This window comes from Zerene cesonia, chromosome 4 (genome assembly GCF_012273895.1).
Source record: "Zerene cesonia ecotype Mississippi chromosome 4, Zerene_cesonia_1.1, whole genome shotgun sequence".
In the NCBI taxonomy this organism is placed as follows: Eukaryota; Metazoa; Arthropoda; class Insecta; order Lepidoptera; family Pieridae; genus Zerene; species Zerene cesonia.
This window is the reverse complement of record NC_052105.1, coordinates 5,716,631-5,738,953: the sequence shown is the minus strand read 5'-3', so window position 1 is coordinate 5,738,953 and position 22,323 is coordinate 5,716,631. Positions and strand designations below refer to the sequence as shown.

General features: G+C 33.8%; 2 protein-coding genes across 2 annotated transcripts in view; one reads left to right on the top strand and one right to left on the bottom strand.

Annotated features, from left to right (window-relative positions):
• LOC119839693 (tumor necrosis factor alpha-induced protein 8-like protein) overlaps positions 1 to 11,933 on the top strand; it is a 40,402-nt gene extending 28,469 nt beyond the window's left edge. Inside the window, exons 3-6 of the mRNA XM_038366111.1 lie at positions 8,856 to 8,989; positions 9,634 to 9,792; positions 10,341 to 10,438; positions 10,745 to 11,933. Of these exons, the coding sequence (XP_038222039.1) occupies positions 8,856 to 8,989; positions 9,634 to 9,792; positions 10,341 to 10,438; positions 10,745 to 10,916 (563 nt within the window). The 3' untranslated portion in view covers positions 10,917 to 11,933. The remainder of the gene's footprint in view (positions 1 to 8,855; positions 8,990 to 9,633; positions 9,793 to 10,340; positions 10,439 to 10,744) is intronic.
• Positions 11,934 to 15,632: 3,699 nt separating this feature from the next.
• LOC119839736 (synaptotagmin-4) overlaps positions 15,633 to 22,323 on the bottom strand; it is a 24,776-nt gene continuing 18,085 nt past the window's right edge. Inside the window, exons 5-10 of the mRNA XM_038366170.1 lie at positions 21,116 to 21,250; positions 20,601 to 20,714; positions 20,181 to 20,292; positions 19,925 to 20,052; positions 19,345 to 19,537; positions 15,633 to 18,980 (exon numbers count right to left, since the gene is read on the bottom strand). Of these exons, the coding sequence (XP_038222098.1) occupies positions 18,864 to 18,980; positions 19,345 to 19,537; positions 19,925 to 20,052; positions 20,181 to 20,292; positions 20,601 to 20,714; positions 21,116 to 21,250 (799 nt within the window). The 3' untranslated portion in view covers positions 15,633 to 18,863. The remainder of the gene's footprint in view (positions 18,981 to 19,344; positions 19,538 to 19,924; positions 20,053 to 20,180; positions 20,293 to 20,600; positions 20,715 to 21,115; positions 21,251 to 22,323) is intronic.

Genomic DNA, 22,323 nt, shown 5'->3' with positions numbered 1-22,323 from the left:
AGCCTTCAGCTTAGATATGATGCGGTTCAAGCAAGGGAGCACGCTAAGGGACGAAAAGGGACAGAGTCAACTAACATCTTATAACAGAACCTTGCCCTAAAGTGTTGTCCTTAAAGTTTATAGACATAAATTGCAAGAGTACTTCGCCAGACTTGGACCATTACTTTGCCCTGTCGTTGACATAGGCCTGGTTGATTTTAATTAAAGTTGCTATATTATTGGAAACTTTTAATATTAATCGAGTTTAAATAGGAAACTATTTCAAAGGTGGTTAGGTAAAAAGACGTAAGGGCGGGAAGGAAATAGGATAATTTTAAATGCTGAAACAAGTGAATAATCATATAGGGTACAACAAATTAGGGCACTTAAATTATCTTCTTAGGAATTTTAATATGGCATGCTAGCTAAAATTATATCATATTTTCGGTAAATATGTTTTCAAACCAAGTCTTATTTCGGTACGAAACTTTTCAAGCCAAATAAATACGAAAATAAGTCAAGGAAATAAAATTAGTTTACGAGACCGTTGTCGCAGGGACGTGGATGTCCGTTAAAATTAAATTCGACGCGCCAACTGGGGTTTGTTTCTGTTGTTGGAAATACTGGTTAAATATATGAAGATTTATATTTTATTTTATCCTATGAAACTTACTTTATATAATGTATTCGTATATGTAACAACAAATAAATACTTTATAACTTTTCTATCCCACACTTAATTTTTATATGTAATATGAGGAACAGATATAAGGACTCTTAATTAGCCATGATATCTAATTTATCTAATTGCAGTACATCTATGTTATCAAACATTAATGCTACTGAACCATCTGATAATTTTATCTATTCTGCAAAAGGTAAAGTAACAACGTATTCTGTGAATTCAATCCGATATATTAATTTATTCTTTCCACCAAGAGCGTTTCGTCTACCTTTCAATTTATTATACTTCAGTTCACCATAATCCGATATATTTGCTTGTATTTCCTCTATAACGTCTCAACGCAGACCAAACCGGCATTCATTAAGAATAAATATGACAACCGATTTCCAATACAGCGTTAAGGACGATACAAATCTCGGAAGTCTATTTCTATAAATAATAATTAACCGCCACACCTACCTACCGTTTCTTTCAACACGGTAAAGGTAAGGCCGATCGATCGGTCGGGTTTTGTCACGCAATGCTTTCATATTTTATACTCACATTGCCATCGCGTTTAAAGTGGAATAGCTTGCTTTGGACACGAAACTTTTAAAAACTTTATGTTCGAGACGTAGTTTAGAATGGTTTGAATGTTCTGGAAAACTGTTGATCGTTCGGTGAAAGGATGTTACGAAAATTCCTTCTCGTGCCTAATGGTTTGCACCTTAAAAACATATCTTGACCGTAGTGAGCACGGTTGGACACTACTTAGTTCAGGACACTGGGTTGCTTTTCACAGTACAATTACTCAACATACACACAAAGGGGGACTTTCACAGTACAATCACTTTCTTAACTTATTTGTTGTACAATCCATTATATTAAACATTGAAACATCTATTGAATACATTCTTGGCAGTTATTTCTAGTTCATTAATCTTTGACAGTAGCACTACACACTCCTGTGGTTTTACTGATAAAAATAATTATAGTTTTTAAACTGTTAAAAAAAAAACGTTTTCTCAATTTAATAAATAACACATTTTAAATGTTACATATTTCTACTTTAAAACCACCGTCGTGCTGACTTGAATGGCTTTCAGAGTAGATTACTGTATTATAGTGTAATCACAAAAGAAATCTAGGTCACGTTTTATTTAAATTCACATATTAACGATTACAATTTTACAATGTGGTATAAAAACAAGAGCTAAGTCTGCTTCTAATAATAATCCTCAGCATGCGATCTTTGTCTGCCCATTGACCGCAACACTCTTCAATTATAAATGGTTCTAGTCACATGCCATTTAATAGCAGGCACTGAATGTAGAAATAAAGTGAAGCTTTAAATATAGGACAAAAATACATGTTGTGCCAAAAGCAACAACAGGATCAGTTTCAGGCAATAAGTATAAGGTCAATTAAATTACTATTAGGTCAAAATTACTTCTCTGATAGTTCTTCTCTGTGAAAGCGATAGGTGTTCCAAACCTCGTTAAAGTTGACTTACTTATAAAAAGTTAATGGTTTTATGATCATACACTATCCAGCATTCTAAACGTCTCACTCTCAGAGATCCACATTATTTTTAATGTGTGACACCAAACCGACTATTGACTTTAATTATGCGTCTCTCTAGTTTTTGTTTAAAGTGCAATAATTAACCTATCAATAAATTTAATATCAAGTTCAATGTAGGGTATAGGCTACATACATAAATTTATAATTTTTTTTTAGACTAAGGTTCAGCATTTTGTGTTCTGCCAGATCAAGATGATTTATTTTTTGTTGGAATCCACTGGGATTAGAGCTCAAAACTCCGCGGTTCAACGCATTCACCATACCACCAAAGAAGCACTGATAAAGTAAATGAAGAAAATGCAATCCAAGACCTGTTAAACTAATTTTAGGATACATAGAATTGGACAATTAATTATTAATGAAATTGACAAATAATTATAGAATAGCACAATATGTAGTACGTAGGTACAAATAATTTGCGTCAAGTTACAACAGAAGAAAAAAAAAGTAAGACTCAAAATAGATCAAACCTAAAATGTAATTAATATCAGCTACTCCCTGAACCGTAAGCAAATAGTAAATATGTACGTACTGCGGGCTGTTGAGTCGGAGCGATACAGTTTGGTTAATTAACTTTTCAATTAATAAGAGCTGGGAGCTCTCTGCTTGTTGAATATTTTGTTACTCGATTGCTATGGTAATGAAGTGAACTGGTTTTCATTAATATTGAACGTAATGAATTGCAATCAACAGGAGTGTATTGGACCACAGGTAAAATAGCCTGTATAATAGTGTCTAGGAACTACTGAGCTGTAGTGCTGTGTGATTGTATATCCGAAATAACTCTGTCTGTCTTTCTGTCTCGCTCTTCTTTACACCTTAACTGAAGTCCTGTGTTCCCTAGTGGGGATGGGGGGTATGGGGCAGATGATATTCATCTGTTTCATTGATTGATTCTCTTTATGGACAAGTAGGTGATCAGCCTTTCGTGTCCTGCCAGACCGAGACATTTTTTTTTCGTGCGTCCCCACCGGGATTCGAACCCAGAACCCCCCGGTTCTACGCTCAGTCGTTAACCACTGTACCAACATACACCTCAACCGACCGATTTGGATGAAATTTGGTACACACATAGTTTAAGACCCGAGAAAAGACGTAGGAGTTATGAAAAAATGCATTTTGTTCAAATGTGCTAAGAATTTTTCAGCGCTAAAATTTTTCGTGTCTTTAGAAACAGTTAATAAAACCATTATTTTGAGAGGGAAAATGTACAAGTTTTTATCTTTATCATATTGAGGTAATTCGCGTAGCTAACATTAAAAGTAGTGGCAATCAAGATTGACTCTAAGTTAAAGTACTCTAGTAAGTGGTATCATTAATTATAAAGCACTATATTATATTGGTTTTATGTAATAACCTGCACGATTTTATCACGATAAATCGTCCATTGTGCGGCCCCATGGGGTCCGGAAATTACACCCCGGAGCTATCGTTGGAACGCGTAATTGGTCTGAAATGACCAGGTTTTTTACAATGCGGTAGAGTCATGTAAAATACCTGTGTAGTGTGTAATACTTCCGAGGTTCTTATCTTTTTCTGTAGTTGGTTTTCTACCCAATGGGTAAAACCTAAACCCTACCCAATAGATTGTATCTCATGAACCCAGATAGAAAGATAGCAGAGATGATGTATTTCGATTGCCATTATAATAGCAAATAATGAAAAATCGAGGTAAAGCAACGGTTGGCTTGGTCATAAATTGGATTAGTGACCGTTTTATTTTGTATTGCCCTTTAGCTTATAGTAGGTACCCTTAAGGTCCGAGTTCGACTCGCACTTGGACGATTCTTATTTGTATAATATGTATGTTCTGATAAAAGATTCATTAATTGATTTAGAAAAAAAACTACCAAGGTCTAACAAACATTGACCGTCTAAAAATCTATAATAACATACATATAAAAGGCTTAATCGAGAAATCCTTTCATGCAATTTATTTTATTAATCCGACCCTTAGAGTCCATGAAATTCTTAGTGTGTAATTATAAGAATTCCAATATCATTTACATATAACCTTCTCAGTTCTATTTTAGTTTCTTTGTATATTAAAATAAATTCACTTATATGTACAGCGATGAATAACCATAATTGGAAAGAACGCAAGGCTAAAATGTCGATAGCCTTCTAAGATTCTGCCAATTGGACTAGATATCTAATTCTCTTTTATTATATGCGTTAAATATAATTTAAAATCCTTATACTATTAAAGTTAAAGTATGTTTGTTAGCCTTTTTGTCTGTGTGTGAGAGTGATATTGACAATTTTTTACGCAAAAAGTTAAATATAAATAATTCATCATAACAAATTATGAAATTCCGACTAGAAATAGCATACAACTCCACGTGTTTTCGGTCTGCTGGGAATGCTAGATGAAATGTATTTCATTTGACATTGACATTTCTAAATTCACGTGTGAAATGTCCAATTAAAGTAAAAGTATTGAGCGTGTGTACCGTTATACCTATTTTCCGACTTTACTCAGGGTTTTGAACCCTTGGTGGAATGGTTTTACCATTAGGTGTCCCATTTGTCCCTTTGCTTGCATTGCCATAAAATGAATATATAAAATTAAATTCAAATTTCATTATTTGTTATTCTATGTATATTGCCTACTAGGAAAAGGAGGAATAAGGTAAACTTAAAGTCAAACCAGATTTTACAGAATTAGGAATGACAGCAGTTGACCTTCAAACTTATTAATTTTTATGATAAAAAAAGACCACCGTGCAGGTCTAAAGATTGAAAACATGTACATGTGAAAGCGATTGTGAAACTTCGCACAATACCTTATATTGTAGAGAGTAACACGTACATTGGTGATATTCCTAAATCTATATAATAAATCTATATAAAGAATAAAGGCAACCCAACAAATCCTCACCTGGCCGTAAGAAGCCCGTAAACTTGAACAAAAGGAAAAGGTTGGCTAAAACATTCTTACTAATATATTTCTATCCGTTTTCTTGGGAATAAGTGGGTCTGGAATAAAAGGAGCCAAGTATGTGACATTGTCGCGAATTAGTTTTGGAAATTAAGTTCAGATTTCTATTCGTAAAGATTATTTAGTTTATAACAGTCGTTAGGATCTTGAATATATTTATTTGATATGAATATGATTTATTTCTTATATTCTGGGACACAACCCACGGGCTGTCCTATAATAATCCTACGGGATAGCATTCCATTTCGTTTTCATTAATAGAATATTAATAGAAAACTATAACTTTAAATGCGTATTGTGGGCGATCTCTTATATGGTCATGTCGCTACTGGGTGAATATTTATATTTTAAACTTAATTAAATTTTTATGCATTTAATATATGTTTTGCCGAACTATGTAACTCTATTAAGTCTTTGTATTCTTGTACCTTGGGTAGGTAGTTAGATATCGCACTTTAAGGTCAGGGATATCCGAGCAATTTAAAACTATGCAAAAATTCACATCGCTGTCTTCTCTTGGATTTAGGTACTTATTACGCTTAATATATACCTATTTTTAAGTAGATACATAAATAAACAAAGCTTTTATTTTCCTTTCCAAAGCTTTAATACAAAACGTCGTGCGACCTCTGTAAGGTTACAAAGACTTACGATGGCCTCGACCACTGATAACGTTTCTTTTCATACGAAATTTAATTGACTTAATGCATTATCAAAATGAAAGTTATAGGATCTCAAAAGTGATGTTCATCTTCAGGAACGATAATATTTAGAAATAGTATTTTTTTTTCGTGTTTGATTGAGAAAACGTGTTGTGGATTGATGTGTCTTTTATCATCGTTAATAATTATTATTGATTGGATGTAAAATACAAATATAGTTTAAAAACGTTAAACATAGAATCATGTAAATTGTCTCACTTGCTCTACACAGAGCAGATGTAAGGAAATTATTTTATTCTAGATAGCTAGGATCGCCTGTTCAATATGATAGGATAAACTCATACTCAAATTATTGTATTGCCACCGATTCTTGGTTAGTGTACAAATTTTGAATAATAATGTGTTTACTTGTTGTTTATTTTTACAAAACTTCCGAATCAGAATGAATTTCAGGTCGGCAATATCGTAAAAACTTAATAAACATAATGTGTTAATTAATGTAAAATAGTTTATAAGTCACTCTACAATTCTTTTGAACATATTATATATGCATAGATACTATAAAAATAAATTAATACTGAGTATTATATTTTTTTTTTCGATAAATATCTTGCAAATGTATTCCACATTTAACACACACCTTTATTGATACCCTACGCACAGGTAAAGGGCCTTATCGTAATGCCTTTGGCGACGTTCATGACATTGGGCGTACGTACAGTCTCCGAAGGTCGTTTGCTCACGCGATATGGTGATATTCGGTCATTAAGCTGCGGAAGTCTGCAAATGTAGCCTCACGGTAGTTTTGGGTGTCAAGCTGAAACGATTGCATAGATTAGCTTATTTAGGTTACATGGATGTGGATGAATATATAGGCTTCTTTTGTGGTGAATTTTCCTATAGGAATTTCACAGCAATCTAGTATCATTTTATTCTATCTTTGTTTTTCTAGAATTATCTTCATAGAAAACAAATCAATTCAATCAATTCTCATCCTTTTTTTATGTTTCACATTTTCGTGTCATCATTAGTTTACATCTGCTCGACATCTACACCGATTCCTAGAAAAATAGATTGTTAGGCTAAACTAACATGCCTACGAATATTTATATACAGCTCGTTAAAAATATTTCTTGGAGAATATATTTGGGATAATACCTTTTCTCAAGGTATTACTATTATCTGTGAATTCGTCAAACAAAAATATGACGTACTCATATATACATACACAAATTTTCGTGTTTAAAGTCAGTAGGATTTTATAGAAGTCAAATATATGTATTAATCATTATTACTCATCGCACTTTACCCTTGACCACTTGTTTTTGTCGTGGATCAATTGATGTAATTTACTCACAATTAAGCTAAATTTAAATTAGTTAATTAACAACATACTGCTGTTCGTCGGGTGGCTTGTTTGTTTCCTTTGCTTAACTTGTTTATAAATAATTTTTATCCTTTGTTTTTCAATATTTCATCGCTTCAAATGTGTCGCTTAAGAGCCAAAGGATAGTTCTCTGTCGTTATTATTATGTAAACATCATACCTACGTAGAATTAAAATGTTGTTTGATGTGATTTTTAAAGCGCAACTACAGAGTTTCTTGTCGACTCTTCTCCGTAGAAAGCTTTCGAAAGCGATGGTAGATGTTTAAGCTGTCATGACGGATAATGCTTCCAGAAGATGGCTAATTCAATAAATAAACGTTCGAGTTTTGAGTTTGAACCATTACAGGCATTAAAAAATCGATTTATGTATCGGAAAGCTTTTTAATTAACGTTTCCAAAACGAAGTAATTCTTAAATCGACCGCACTTTATTGGTTTTGTTATATTCCTCCTCCATTTCCTTTTGTGTTTGATAGGAAATTGCTGTCATTTAGCTCCATTTTAGAATCCTTTTTTGTAGCAAAAAATGTTTTTATGTTAGTAGCTGATCTGTTAGCTATTTTACGTAAAAACACTGAAGCGATATGGATAGAATAGGCTATTTATTATCCTTACACACCGCGAGCAAACTCACTCAAAAAATATGTTTTTTTGGTAACAGTAAAGATTAAACCCGCAGCCTGTACCAACTGAAACCCACAGCAAGCACCACTGCACTTATCAGGCCATATCTATTCAACTTAAACTCCCTTTCTCTCAATTATTCTTAAAGGCACGTCTTAATTTTTATTGTTAGGACGTAATAATGTTCGGTGAACTCGTGTCAAGTGATATTTGACCCGTTGTTGTTGCATTGGGATCGTTAGCGACATCTGCCGCAACAGCTGTTTGTTTTACATTATAAAGTTTCCTGTATAGCAGTATGTACTGCTTTGTATATTGTATTCAAGGTTAAAATCTATATTAACTACATAGGCTAAATTGGTTTATTAATTTGTGTATGTTTATGCAAAGGATACAAAATGAAAAAAATTATTAATTGTACACCATAAATCTATACTAATATTGTAAAGCTGAAGAGTTTGTTTGTTTGAAGGCGCTAATCTCAAATACTGCTGGTCCGATTTGAAAAATTATTGCAGTGTTAGATAGCCCATATTGAGGAAGGGTATATATGTACCACGGGCGAAGCCGGGGCGGACCGCTAGTATAATATAATTATAAAAAAAACAAAAGGTGGAGGTGCTTTAAAATGTCCCTCTATACGAAGCGAACCCACATATTATGTATTTTATATAACAACTAGCGGTCCGCCCCGGCTTCGCCCGTTGTACATATATAGCCTATAGCCTTCCTCAATGAAGGGGTTATTTAACACTGAAAGAATTTTTAAAATCGGACCAGTAGTTCCTGAGATTAGTGCGTTCAAACAAACTCTTCAGCTTTATAATACTAGTATAGATATGTAATATACAATTTGAGATACCTAAAAAAATGGTATAATTTCGTTATACCCTATAAAACATTTCGGTGTATGGATTCATTCACTTCATATTTCTTACAAGACAGTTTCCAACTAAGTTTTGTTTTTTTTTATATCGCTAAAGGCAAATGTTCACCAAGCGTATTTATTTGCAGCGATGGAGGGCGGCGCGTGGTGCGCCCGCGACATATCTCTGCGCGCGCAAAAGAAGTTTCTATCGCGCGTCGGCGGCGCGGCAAGTGCGCGCGCGCTGGTGTTAGATGAACATGCCGCTAAACTATTGGATCAGGTGAGCTGATACTAAATCAAAAAGTAAAAAAATGAAAGGAAAATATTGTATTATTTATATATATGTAATATTTTGATAGCATCAGTAACACGATTTTGCACATTTCTTATTCCCAATTAAACTCGGAAAGACGTGCGTGTGTGATGTTTCAGTTTGCATGTACTTTGTGCCATGAATGTACCTTTTCATGTTTATTTTTTTTATCAGTAATTGTTATACGTTAAATGTTGTGATGCCATTTTGAGTAGGCCATTTATAGCTCTGTACGTTTTTGCATGTTTCAAAATGATATTATTGGCTGTATTGACTAGGTTGTGTATACTTTATTTTACGATAGAAGTAAACCTGGCCTAAAACGCACCTTTATATCAAAAAGGTTCCAAAATACACGACATATATACATACTAGCAGCGCCCCGCGGTTTCACCCGCGTAAGACCGTATCCCGTAGGAATATCGGGATAAAAAGTTGCCTATATGTTATTCCAGTTGTACAGCTGTCTACGTACCAAATTTCATTGCAATTGGTTCAGTAGTTTTTACGTGAAAGAGCAACAAACACACACACATCCTTTCAAACTTTCGCATTTATAATATTATAGTAGGAAAATTGTCAAATTTGACCATGCACTTATGTAATTTCAGTTCCTAACTGTCCTCCGGGAGCGCGTAGAGAAACGCGAAGCGGAAAAACTCCTAAAGCACGTGATCAAAGCGGCGGTGAAGCTGGGCGTGCTGCGGCGGCACGGTCAGCTCACCGAGGCGGATGAGCGGGCGCTCACCGCCTTCCGCTCCAAGTTCCAGGTCGGTAAATGGTGGGCAAGTGATCTTGGGTCTTAACACAGCTGGTGGATGGTGGACTCGGATGAGCGCGGAGGGAAGCCTTACCTTATATCTCTATTAGCTTTCTGCCCACAGCTTCGCCCGCGTTGTAATGAGAAAGATAGACAATCTCCGCATGGTTCCCGATCCCGTGTGAATATCTCTCCTATGTCCATTCAAGGGTCTCTAACTAGATATATCTGTATCACATTTGATACGAATTGGTTCAGTTGTTTAGGCGTGAAGAAAACACAGATGGGCAGACTTAATTTCGTATTTATAATGTTAGTAGACATTTGTAATATATACCTACTTAGCTATGCATTTTAAAACAGATGTTGTTGTTGTTGTTGTAAAACTTAATATGATACATGATATTTCTTAATATTATGCTGATCATTCTAATTGTTTGTTCCATAATGTTTCATTCAAAGGAAAATTCTAGGAATGACTTCGCATATTACACGGAAATACACATAAAACAACACGTGTTGAATTTCCCAATAATGACTGTCGTGTTTACTTTACAGACGGTTTTGATGGCTGTGGTATCATTCTCTGAGGTGGAGTTCTCGTACGACAGAGGCTTCCTTCAGGATGCGTTGAGGGAATCGCATCAGTCACTCAAGTGAGTACATTTGTCAAGCTCCGGCTATAAGATGCCGGAGGCTCATGTCCTTTTCCTTTAAGTACCTTATTGTTCACGTAAGTGTGTATTTACCTGCTTGAAAGTAAATGTGTATGTGTATAAATGTATATAACCGTACTGGACACATTCGAACAGATTTGAATGCTTTTTCAACCTACAACAACGTCCTTAGGACGAAGGAGGTTCTAAATGCGACCGTATTTTTTTGTTTTATAAACCTCGTAAATGTTTATTTGTATAGATGTATAGTCTAGACTTGTCTAATTTATTATACATTTCTTTCAGATCAGTAGTCGAGCGCCATCTGTCGGACAAGTCAGTGTCGCGCCTCGCCGGAGTGTTCGCGCTCGCGTCTCGAGGTGACCTCTTAGACTCGTTGTTCGCAGGTCAAATAGACGAAGGCGTCCTTAAACTGACTAGGATGCTGCGAAAAGAACTAGATCGAGGCTTACTTTAATTCCTAAAAGCTGAATTTTTGTGCCGTCCTAAAAAATTGCTAGCTTTCTAACACCTAGATAGATAGGGTGATAGACACTAGCCTGGAATTAGCGGTAACAAGGGATCTGGTTTTAGTTCAATGTAAGGTGCGATTTCTAGAATGCTGGAAACCGAAACTTTGCTGGTGTTCTGTTTATTTTATCCGGAACGATCTGGTGTTGAATGGATTATTAAATGGGAATTAAGAGATGTATCCTACATCTATATTAATTCCTATTGATTCAATCTCCTTTTAACACTACATGGAAGAAAAATATGAGATGTCAATCACAAACTCGCAATAGAGGACATATTTTAATACGATTGCACTCAAATCCTTTTACACTAAAGCAAAGTATTGCCGATAGGAGAAATATCGCAAAATTTGATTACAGGGCACTTTCATGCAATATGTATTAGCAAGAAATCGATAAAAGAGAAAAAAAAATTGATGCTTTTTTGCTACACTTAATAAAACAGCACGCATTATGGAAAAATTTAGTGAATGATAAAACGATCACTATCGTAGCTGCGCATATAAAATGTAGAAAACGCCTATATCACTAGACTAATTTGTTATAAAATCAAGTTTATGCTGAAAGAACCGGTCCTGAAGACTCATGAAACACTCATAACTAAAATAATGCTCTCTACTTGGTAAAAGACTGTTACAAATACTCAAACTTTTTTATAAGAGATACTACGAAATACTTACAGAACTGAACTTATGAGTCCGTGACTATAATTCCAATCAAGTATTTAAAAACAGTCATTTGAAAACGATAATTATCATGTTTGTGTGACGTCATATACTCAATTTGATGTTAATAAGTTTGCATCTCGTAATAAAATGTGCATAGGACATACTTGCCCAGTTATCCTCATGTAAATATTAAGAAATTACCATAGTATGGTATATCTCAAAATATTGTTTATCTATATTAATATTATAAAGCTGAAGAGTTTGTTTGAACGCACTAATCTCAGGAATTAGTCGTCCAATTTGAAATTTTTTTTCAGTGTTAGATAGCCCATTTATTGAGGAAGGCTATACGCTATATATGTATCACGGACGTAGCCGGGGCGGACCGCTAGTGAAGGTTATATATTTCGTATGTTTGTTGTTATATTGTTAGGATTTTTTACTTAAGAATTGATTTTTTATCGAATGCAATAGGGCGTTTCAATTGGTTGTTTGACTGGTTACGTTAAAAATGAAACAAACATATTTCTGGTAGAATATCTAAGACAATACGCGCGCAAAATAGCGCATTGTGATTGGTTGAAATGTTAACGCGCTTTATTATTGGTTAAAACATGAACACGATTGAAAAAATTTTTGTTTATATTATGTAATGTTATTCACCCATTGTACCTATAAAATTTTATGTTTTCGTAAGTCGGTCACTCCACATTCGCACTTATATCCAAACAGTGTAGGGCGACATTTGCAAACGTCTATGCAAAGTTTCGCTGCGTGTGCGCAAACATTCGACCATTGTACACAAGTCAGTGATTGAGATAAGAGATAATTCGTAATAGGAGCGCACTGTTTCGTAACATATCTCTTGTAAATGTAAATAACATTGCGATTGTATGTTAGTTTTAAATATTTATTAGAAGTGCGTTGTTTCATTCGAAGATGCTTAGTGAGTCTCATACTTGCCTAATTTGATATTAAACTGCATTTTTATCATCACGCATTTAATGTAAATATTAGGAATATATTTTAATATAAACGGTTACCGATATGCTATTGTATTGGATTTTAGGGAGATTTTTGTGTCTTGACAATATATAAAGTGGTATTATTATGTTTGTATTTTAGCTTAGGTTATGGACAAATGTAAGAATCTTTTAATGTACCAATACAAAAATGTACCCACATAGCGAGGAAATATTTTTTAACTTGTAACACTTTGTAACATTTATAGGTGGTTTCACAGCTTTCGGATTTGTACTATAGCTTATCTGTCGATTAAAATGACGGGTAATGTTTAAAGATGAATCTACATCAAAGTGTTAGATTGGCTATCAGTAAGTTTATCAGTAAGTCGTGAATCTGGCCTTTATCGTCTACCAGTTTATTGTATTTAATTGATCTGTAAATACAAATGGAAATATCTTTATATCCGATTAGGATTTGTTATAAAATTTCGATTATTTTCATAAAATCTAAGGTTTTCCGGTTTGAATTACATATCTGCTGTCTACTCAAATAGTTTTTGGAAATAATTTTGTATTCTGTATCAACGATTCTACTATTTCGGACCAAAATCTTTCTACATATCTGTATTATATATGTACATACTCATATGTTTAAATGCAATAAGTATTATCCAATGATGATAAGAGAGGTTCGCAGGTTCGATATTTCTGATTTAGATTTAGTAGATTTTTTTACTGCATGCAGTCTTGCCAGATAAAAAATATAACAATGTAAAGAATTGCCCTCTTTATGTGTTATATGCCTGCTATGCACAAATTGTAATTGATTTTGAATTAATGAAACGTTTAAAATTTTCGTCCATTTCCTAATTTTATTTTTCTTGCCAATTACGCAATAAATGTTTAATTAGATATGTTATGTATTCAGACAGTATGTGTTATATTGTGAAATATTGCCATTTTATAATATATTTAATAAATTATTGTAAACATATAATCTGCTAGTACGTCCACGGCCTTATTTGTTGGTTGGTTTTAGCTAGATGATATCAAAGACGTCCTTATACGGCATGACAATATTGTTGAATATGCGATAACATTTAGCTTTGTATGTCTTACTTTAACAAGAGTCATATCACTCGATTGTAAATTTAAGGCTACTTACACATTAGCGATTAACTGTCGCAACGACGACTTATGAAGTGTTTTCTTGTGCGTAGATTGTGAAAAGTGGCTTAAATCGATTTTTTAAAGATCAGATTACGTTAAAATAAGTTAACATTTGATGTATCATATAAAATTATGTTTTTATTTAACGCTATGACCAAATGTAATGGTAAATGTGTTATTTATTCGTAAAATAAATGTATTAGAATGCATTAAATAAGCAAATTTAAATTTCGTTAAACAGATAACAATCGTCTATCTTACTTAAATCTCTAAAGCGTTTCTTTATACACTTATGAAGAATAGTTTCACAAATTAATAGAAGACGTAATAAAATATTACCACATACCCAATAATTTAATGTTATGGATATTTGTATAAAAAAAGCTTTGAAAGTTTTGAACCAATGTATACACAACCAATATCACTATAATATTAATGAGCGTAGAAATTTTCTATTTAATTGTGGTCACATAGTAAAGCACGATATGAACACTTGGAGGTAGATCTCAATAAATGATGTGTTAATTTTACTTTAATATCGCCTCTATTCGTAAGTTTTTAAAGTGTATGTAAGATTTGATATCAAATATACAATTGATAAGGATTTCGTCTTTTAATTAGCTAAATAAATAAATAAATTCAATACTGCGCTGCGCATTACGCGTAGCACATGCTGAGTAGTTACCCTGTTTAGCACCACACGGATTAGTCATGAGTCCACCTTTTTATTTATAATTTCGTTAACATTATACGGTGTTGAATAAACAATCTTTCTTTCTTTCAATACGGTCTAGATTATATCACTCTCTTGTCTCCATACTATCAACAGCCACAAAAAGCATACTAAATATAAAATCCCCACTGCGATGCGAAAGAAAGTCATGCAAACACACTCTCGCGTTATAAAGATTTGTGCTTATGGCTTATAAATGTTCAAATATGAAGAGTTTTACAAAGGGACGATATTTCCTATATGAATTTGAACCACTTATCTTATACCTTTAAACGAGCAATTCTTGTATATATATATATATATATATATATAATTGGAATCTCGGAATCGGCTCCAATGATTTTCATGAAATTTAGTATATAGGGGGTTTCGGGGGCGATAAATCGATCTAGCTAGCTTTTTTTTTAGAAAATGTCATATTCGTGTTTTATTCGTATTTTTTTTTCCTGACATCTATTGGTGAATAATAATACTATTTTGCTTCGTAGATAGCTGGACAACTGAAATAACACATAGGCACGAACTCTCACAAATAAGATTCTGATGACAGGCATCTATTATAACATCAAGCAGTGAAAGTGACAGACCGTGCTAAAGAAGTTTACGTACATAGTGTTCGTGAAATCATTACGATTTGGATTTTAATGAAATCACTTTTTAAAATATTGTTATTGAATGTGAAAACAGAGCACGCTTCGGCACGAATTGGGCTAGCTCGCACCGGAAAGGGAGGCAACACATCTCAATCTCCAATTAATAGCCTGCGTATGATACTGTGTTTTGACCGGTGCCCCACCGGAAACCGGAAGTGCATCCTATCCTCCTATTTTCAGTTGATAATAGTCCATTTGCTCTGCAAATGTATGAACATGAGGGCATTGGTATCATCAGGGGCTCACCAGCCCACTCACCAGCTTCTTTGGCGACGATGACATAAATAAAACACAACGTGATATACAGTGGGATTAAAACTTTCAAACTAATACTGACTGAAGAAACCGATTAAATTTCTTTGATATTTAATAATCTTTGTGTCTTGTGATAATAGGAAGAAGGGTTTGAATTCTTCAAGAACATTAGTAAGCAGTAAGGATAAAGGTAAATAAAACTAACCATTATTGTGAAAGCACCAGTCAATAATTTATTCACTAAAATTTCTTAGTATACAAAACTGATACCGGTTGTTTCCGACAAACCTTAGGATGTAACACATAATTATTTCATCACATATGTTAAAAATTATACAGACCTAGTAATAACATAAAATAAATAAATAGATACTTAATATAAATATTATATTTTTCGACTAAATAGAGAATAAATTACTTATGAAACAAGATTTAAATATAAATATGTAAGTAAACATGTTACGTGTTATATTCTAAGGTCTAAATATCATCGGTGACCATAAACTATGATAAGGCAGTTGAATAAAAAACCATTTCAACATACAAAACACAAAAAATTAACTATAAATCTGAACAGAAAACAGCAAAATTATACCTACGTTTTTTTAAGAAATAAAAAAGTGTTCATATTTCGTATGTCATATCATAGTTTATAAGCAGACAATATAGCTTATTCGGCTTAGTGAATGCTCCAAAATGCATCTACTACACGTAAATACAACAAAAAAGACACAAACAAAAATCTATAAAGTGTCGACATTTAGTATCTTAATACTAACGATTATTATGAAATATTTATGAGATCAAAATGACTATATACAAGTTACAATTGGAATGTATTAAGTATGGAGTGGGTACTAAAATATATACACAATATATCACTAATATTATATATCGAAGTTGTTGTAACAATAACACGTCCGGTATGACCAAAATATGTATTGTTACATCGACTTTGACAGATAAATGAATTCGCGCCAATTTTTATTGTCACTACAAAAAATATACACATAGTATTACAATATTGTGATTATTTCAATTATACGTTTTATATAAAATAGATGCTAACCATGGGGACTTTCGTGTATTTAAATCCGATTCTATAAATTTTGACGATTAAATATTATACGGTATACATATATTGTGATCTTATATAACTTACTATGTAAGAAATATCTAAAATGCTACTTTTGCGATGGGATGTCAAAGTCGTAAGGGGCTAAGCTTTCTATTGTGAATTGCTAAGGTACACGTGACCAAAAGCCCAAAGTTTTATGAGCCTTATAATACTTAATCTAGACATTTAATACGTCTACAATTAGTATAAAATAGATTGTTTTTTTCTTTACTCTAATTTAAATCTTATTTAATGAATTGAGTATTATGTGAATTTCTCAACGTATTACCAATAAAAATACACCAAATAAATCTTTTCCACGTTAGAAATACTACAATATTTAATGAGAATTTTGTCAAAAATAAACAAAACTTTTTATATTAATTCCTTTCTTAATGTTATATTATTTTATACTGCATCATATAACTTTAATTGAATCATAAAATATGATTCAATTTTTTACTAGAGCAAGCAATTTTTGCGTTTGCGGTTATCATTCTTTTTGTATATGAATTTAATATTTGTGTAGATATCCAATAAAGATAGTGGATATGTAACATTATTTAGCAAAGTGACATCACTGTGGGACTCAAGATGTGCGCTTCCAAACAATTAGTAATATAAATGGAAAACTACGACTAAGTATCTTATGTTACTTGATCATTAATTCTAAACCAATAAATGGGTTGTTTAAGAAATAAATTTTTCTATCTAATACAAAATATTTTTGACGGGCAATAAAAATTTAGACTCACTTTCCCGCACAAAGTGTCCGAAGCAAAACTCTCTTCGCCCTGTGTATTGTGTATAACTAACTGTATTTGCCACTAAATAAGATGTTTATTCCACTGAATGTTTAAGCAATGGCCTTCGGGCATTTTGACCCTTTATTTTGATTGTGAATCTAATTGGTTATAGCACGTCATTGAAAAAATATCTACTATCATTTCATCACCAATATAATTTCTTAACGAAACTTCCTGCTTTTGAATTTTGGCGTGTTATACCTTTTCGTTGTTAAAATATAATCGCAAATCGTTGGCCTAATTAATACTAGTTGGATTTGTATGAATATCAATTGAATTTTTATTCCATGTTACATAACGAAATAATATGATTAAATATAATAATTATAACATAGATCTATAACAACAATACGATAAAATATTTAAATTTCCTGAATACCAAATGTCTACAATCACATTCTACATGGTAGAGGACTTTATATACAATTAAGGATATTAAAACATAGACTTTGAAAAATCACATCATAGATGAGAGACAAAAACGTAGTTTTAATTTCTGTGGTGCATTTAGACCAAATAGGTACATATTTTTTTACAGATGACATATAGATTTTCTCCACAATGTGTTATTATTATTTCTAATATAACATCATACCTTTCATATCATGAGAAAGAGCCAACAAATCACCAGCTGATAAGAAACTGCAATATCCATAATTAGCCCCTAGTCTAAACGCACCTCACCAAAGAAAGAAAGGAAATTCCAAATTAAGATGATTAAATATAAATATAATTGCAAAATTATTGCAAATGCGGATAATTAATCGATGATCTTCATTAAAGCAAATTTCAGCCAAGGATATGAATATAAGACAATACAGGGATTGTTAAGCCACGAGAATTCATTGAACACATACATTAACCTGGAAAATAAATACCCAATAATCTTTAAAAGGACGATGCAGAATAACAAAAATTGAATATAGAAAATAAATTGGTTAACATCAGCACTTCACAGCAAAATTACGCATATAATCGACGCCAAATAACTATAAGTACCTACTACAAAACCGTCGATTATACACATGAAAAAATGGCATTCCCGTAATGAACTTTCATATACTCACTTTCTACTAACAGTTAAGATTTCATTGCCGTGTAGCTAATTTAAACATAGCTTTCCGCACGCAATTTAATAATAGGTCTAGGTTAGCTGAAAGTATTTTAAACGCGGCGTTTAGCCACGTTTAGCGCAAATAGTGACGCAAACTGTTATGCTCATATTAATGTTTACAATACGTCGCTTAAAGTTACAAAAACTGGCATGTAACTTGCTGTAAAATTGCAGGCATTTACTGATGTTAGCCTAACAATTCAGGAAAAAGGTCTTATTGCATCAAACTGTTACGACAGTCTTTAAAAGGGATTGAAGATTGTAGAGGTAAAGGAAACATTTCAAATGCAATTTCGCGTTGTTGTTAAATCGCAAATACAAGAAACGTTTGAAGCCGACGAATCTTCGTTTCTTTGCATAGACTCAGAGCAGGTTGTAGTCATTTGGCGTGTAGTATGGGTGTGTGACCATTTACTCCTTCAGTTTGTGCCAGTCGGCGATCTGTCGGCGCGGCGCGGCCTGCACCTCGCGCCAGTGGTGCCGCGCGCTGCCCGTGCCGCTCGCACCCAGCTCTACGCGACCGATCACCTGTAATTTGAGCACATGTGTAACCCATGTTCTATCATATTTTTCTAATAAGAATACATGGTACAATGCATTGATTATTGGATATTGCCTTTTTACGCAAGGAGTAGCTTGATAAATGATTCAGGGCTTTATTATTTTCTATGCATATGCTTTCGTATCAAATCCCTATTGTGAAACATTAACTTAGCATTGTAAAATTGTTGACCAAATATAATTAACGAGGGGTACCAGCTTTCAAATAAAAAAGTAGTAAACAAAATCGGTATACGCAGTCGAAAATTCTGAGCTTAAAAATAATCCAAATTGATAATCCTCTCCATTTGTAATTGATTGAAAACATACTGTTAACGGAGAGTTTCTGTACCTCATTCTTGGTGACCCTATCCCAGTCGAGCACGAGCAGCTCGAGGGACACGTGGTCCAGAGTGGCGTTGGGCGCGGCCGGCACCTCGAACACGAAGGACTCGTTGAACACTGGGTTCAGGGTGCGCTTCTTCACGTGCGTCTTCTTCTTCGCGATGCGCTGCCCGTTGTACAGCAGGTACATTTTCACGTAACTGTACATTCATTGGGTCAGTTATTGTGGTGGTTAGCTGTGCTTAAAACCGCTGGCAATGGAGCAACGAAAGGTTAATCGTTATTCCTATACTTAAATAGTTCTTCTAATTAATTTAAATTATATCGTCTATGTGATATATATTTACTAGTTAGCCAATTTTCTTGACCAGTGTATGGTAATATAAGTATGTTGTATATTGTTGTTGATTTACCCATCCCAAGCCAAAAGACATTAACTGTTCCGCCACCAGGACAAATAGCAACATAACGCTGACTACACTGGGGTCTATGAATCTATGGTTACAAAAAACGAACGGGTTCAATAGAATACCGTACTATAAACTTATGTTCAGATGAGAAATAGAAGCCCTAAAGAATGTACTCACGGATCAGCCAGGCCAGTGACGTCCATCTTGGGCAAATTACGGGCTTTCAGCAGCACGACGGTGAGGCGCGCGGCGGCCGGCTGCCAGCACAGCGACACCAGCACCTCGCCGCGCCCCACGCTGCGCATCTGCGGGCACAGTCACGGCTGATGATTACTTATCGATTGTGTATAATGCGGATAAAAGATGACTGTTTGAGAAGATCAGGATCACTAAGCTAAACCTGATAAAGCATTGGTAATATAATATTGTCTACCTTCAAGCTGCGAGGTTGGATTTCACGGCACAGAGCCATGGCCTCTCCACTTTGCAGCTGCAGATTGGACAGCGGGGACACCACTTCACCGATTATTTCGTCACGGGAGTATCTGTAAATATATAGCATTAATTATTAAGTTTTGTGTATACGAAATCGCAACGTATATTAATCTAGTCTAACTATTTTCTTTGTAATTTCCAATAAACTTTGTCCTTATATTTGATATTGATTTGTTCTATACTAAATATTTGAATTAACACTCCATTTCATCATCTATTGTAATAAAAAGGAAATCGTGTTAGTTACACGTCTCTCATTCTATCTGGGTTCGCAAGATTAGGAAAACAGACAAAAAAGGGCTACACGGGAGAAGCGGAGGCGGCCATTTGTGAAATATTATCTGGTTTACTTTCTCACCTGTCAAAGCTAAGCACCACAAAGTGAAGGGTGATTCCGGCAAGTTGGTGCGGCGCGATGCCGTAGAATGTGAAATCTTCATCGTACACTGGGCAGCGGGTCTTGCGGACAACCCTGATGAGAAAGAACTCTTCTTAAAAGACTATTGTTATTTGCTTGTAAAACTATAATTACTGTATAAAGGCAAAATACTGAAACATTGCTTGTCAAGAATGTATTCATAAAATCATATAAACTTGTATGTATTTTTTACTCCATTGACTATTCTGTTGTAGGTATATTTGCGTGCTATTTTATATGCTTGTAATTTAAAAAAATGATCCGCCATATATTGTTTTACAAAATTGAATTCTGTCTAAGTTGAATCGAAATTGATGTATGTATACATCAAAAGCCAACATTATTTTTACAATCGTGGCGTTCTCTAAATAAAACCACTTCTCTATTCATTATATACCTTCGCCATTCGAGCAAGCTCACTTATTTCTACAATTAAATAATCTTATGATCCTTACCTGGTTTTAACCTTATGCTGTTTATCAGGTAGGAGCTGCAGCTTCACATATGGGTCAGGGCCGGCAGGCTCGCGACCGGGCAAGTTCTGGCAGGAAACCACGGACACCACCAACGCACTCTTCTCGTTTTCATATCTGGCAGGCCAAACATTATGTAATAAGAGTATTGTGTAATACCAAACTTATTTGAAAGGACAAAATCAGAAGTTAATTTAAGTTAATGTGGTTTTTATCCGCTATTAGAATATAATAACAATTTTGTAAATACCTATAAATGCATCTTTTCTACCTTTCATTGGGTAGGATAGGGAAAGTTTTAATGATCTATGATCAAAGACTACTAGATGAAAAAATAGAAACTAATGTAGAACCTAGACAACAAGGTAACCGAGACAGCAAATTTATTCTAAGTCCATATAAAACGCTAAATAGGTTAAATCACAGTATGTTCTAATGCTCTGTTGTGGCTCACACAATCTCGTGTAAAGCTGTTCTGACTCATGGTCACTACATTTTATTGTATACTCCGTTCTAGTAAAGTTAGTAAAATATCACGATCAAGCTACTAAGGTTGCGTGATGTTTAACAATTTAACCTAGACTTTTACATAGTAATAAAATTGCGTAGCAATATTAGGGATTAGCGTATCAAAATAAACTGTTTTCAATCAATTTTTGTCTTCATATTTGTGAGTTATTTTTAACCGATTAAAAAAAGTATTTTTGTAATTTAGGTATGAAAAAAATTATAAGCATTATTATTTTTTATTAAAAAAAAGACAAACGAATCGTATACAAAAACTACAGGTTTATTATTAAAAGACAGAACATAATGAAAGAGAAATTCATAAGAATAGCATTTACCTTAGTAAGTAGTAAACTGATATAAAATAAAACATAAAATCAACGGTTCATTTATTAGATGACAGAGTTTATGGCGAAGTTACGTCCGAATGGAGTCGTAAATTTTACTGGCCGAGACCTTCCTGAAGGTCATTAATGATCTTTATCTATTTACGACGCGTCAGGGCTCCGTATACACGCACTTTTAGTGTTGTACCCGGTGTTGGTCACCTTCACTGATTGGTGACTTGGTTCACGTCACGCGAAATGAAAAATACATTAAAGTAGCGAAAGTAAGATTTTGTTCTGGCGAAATAATCTTGTTGAATATCAAACTCGTTACAACGAAGGATATAAACTACGATT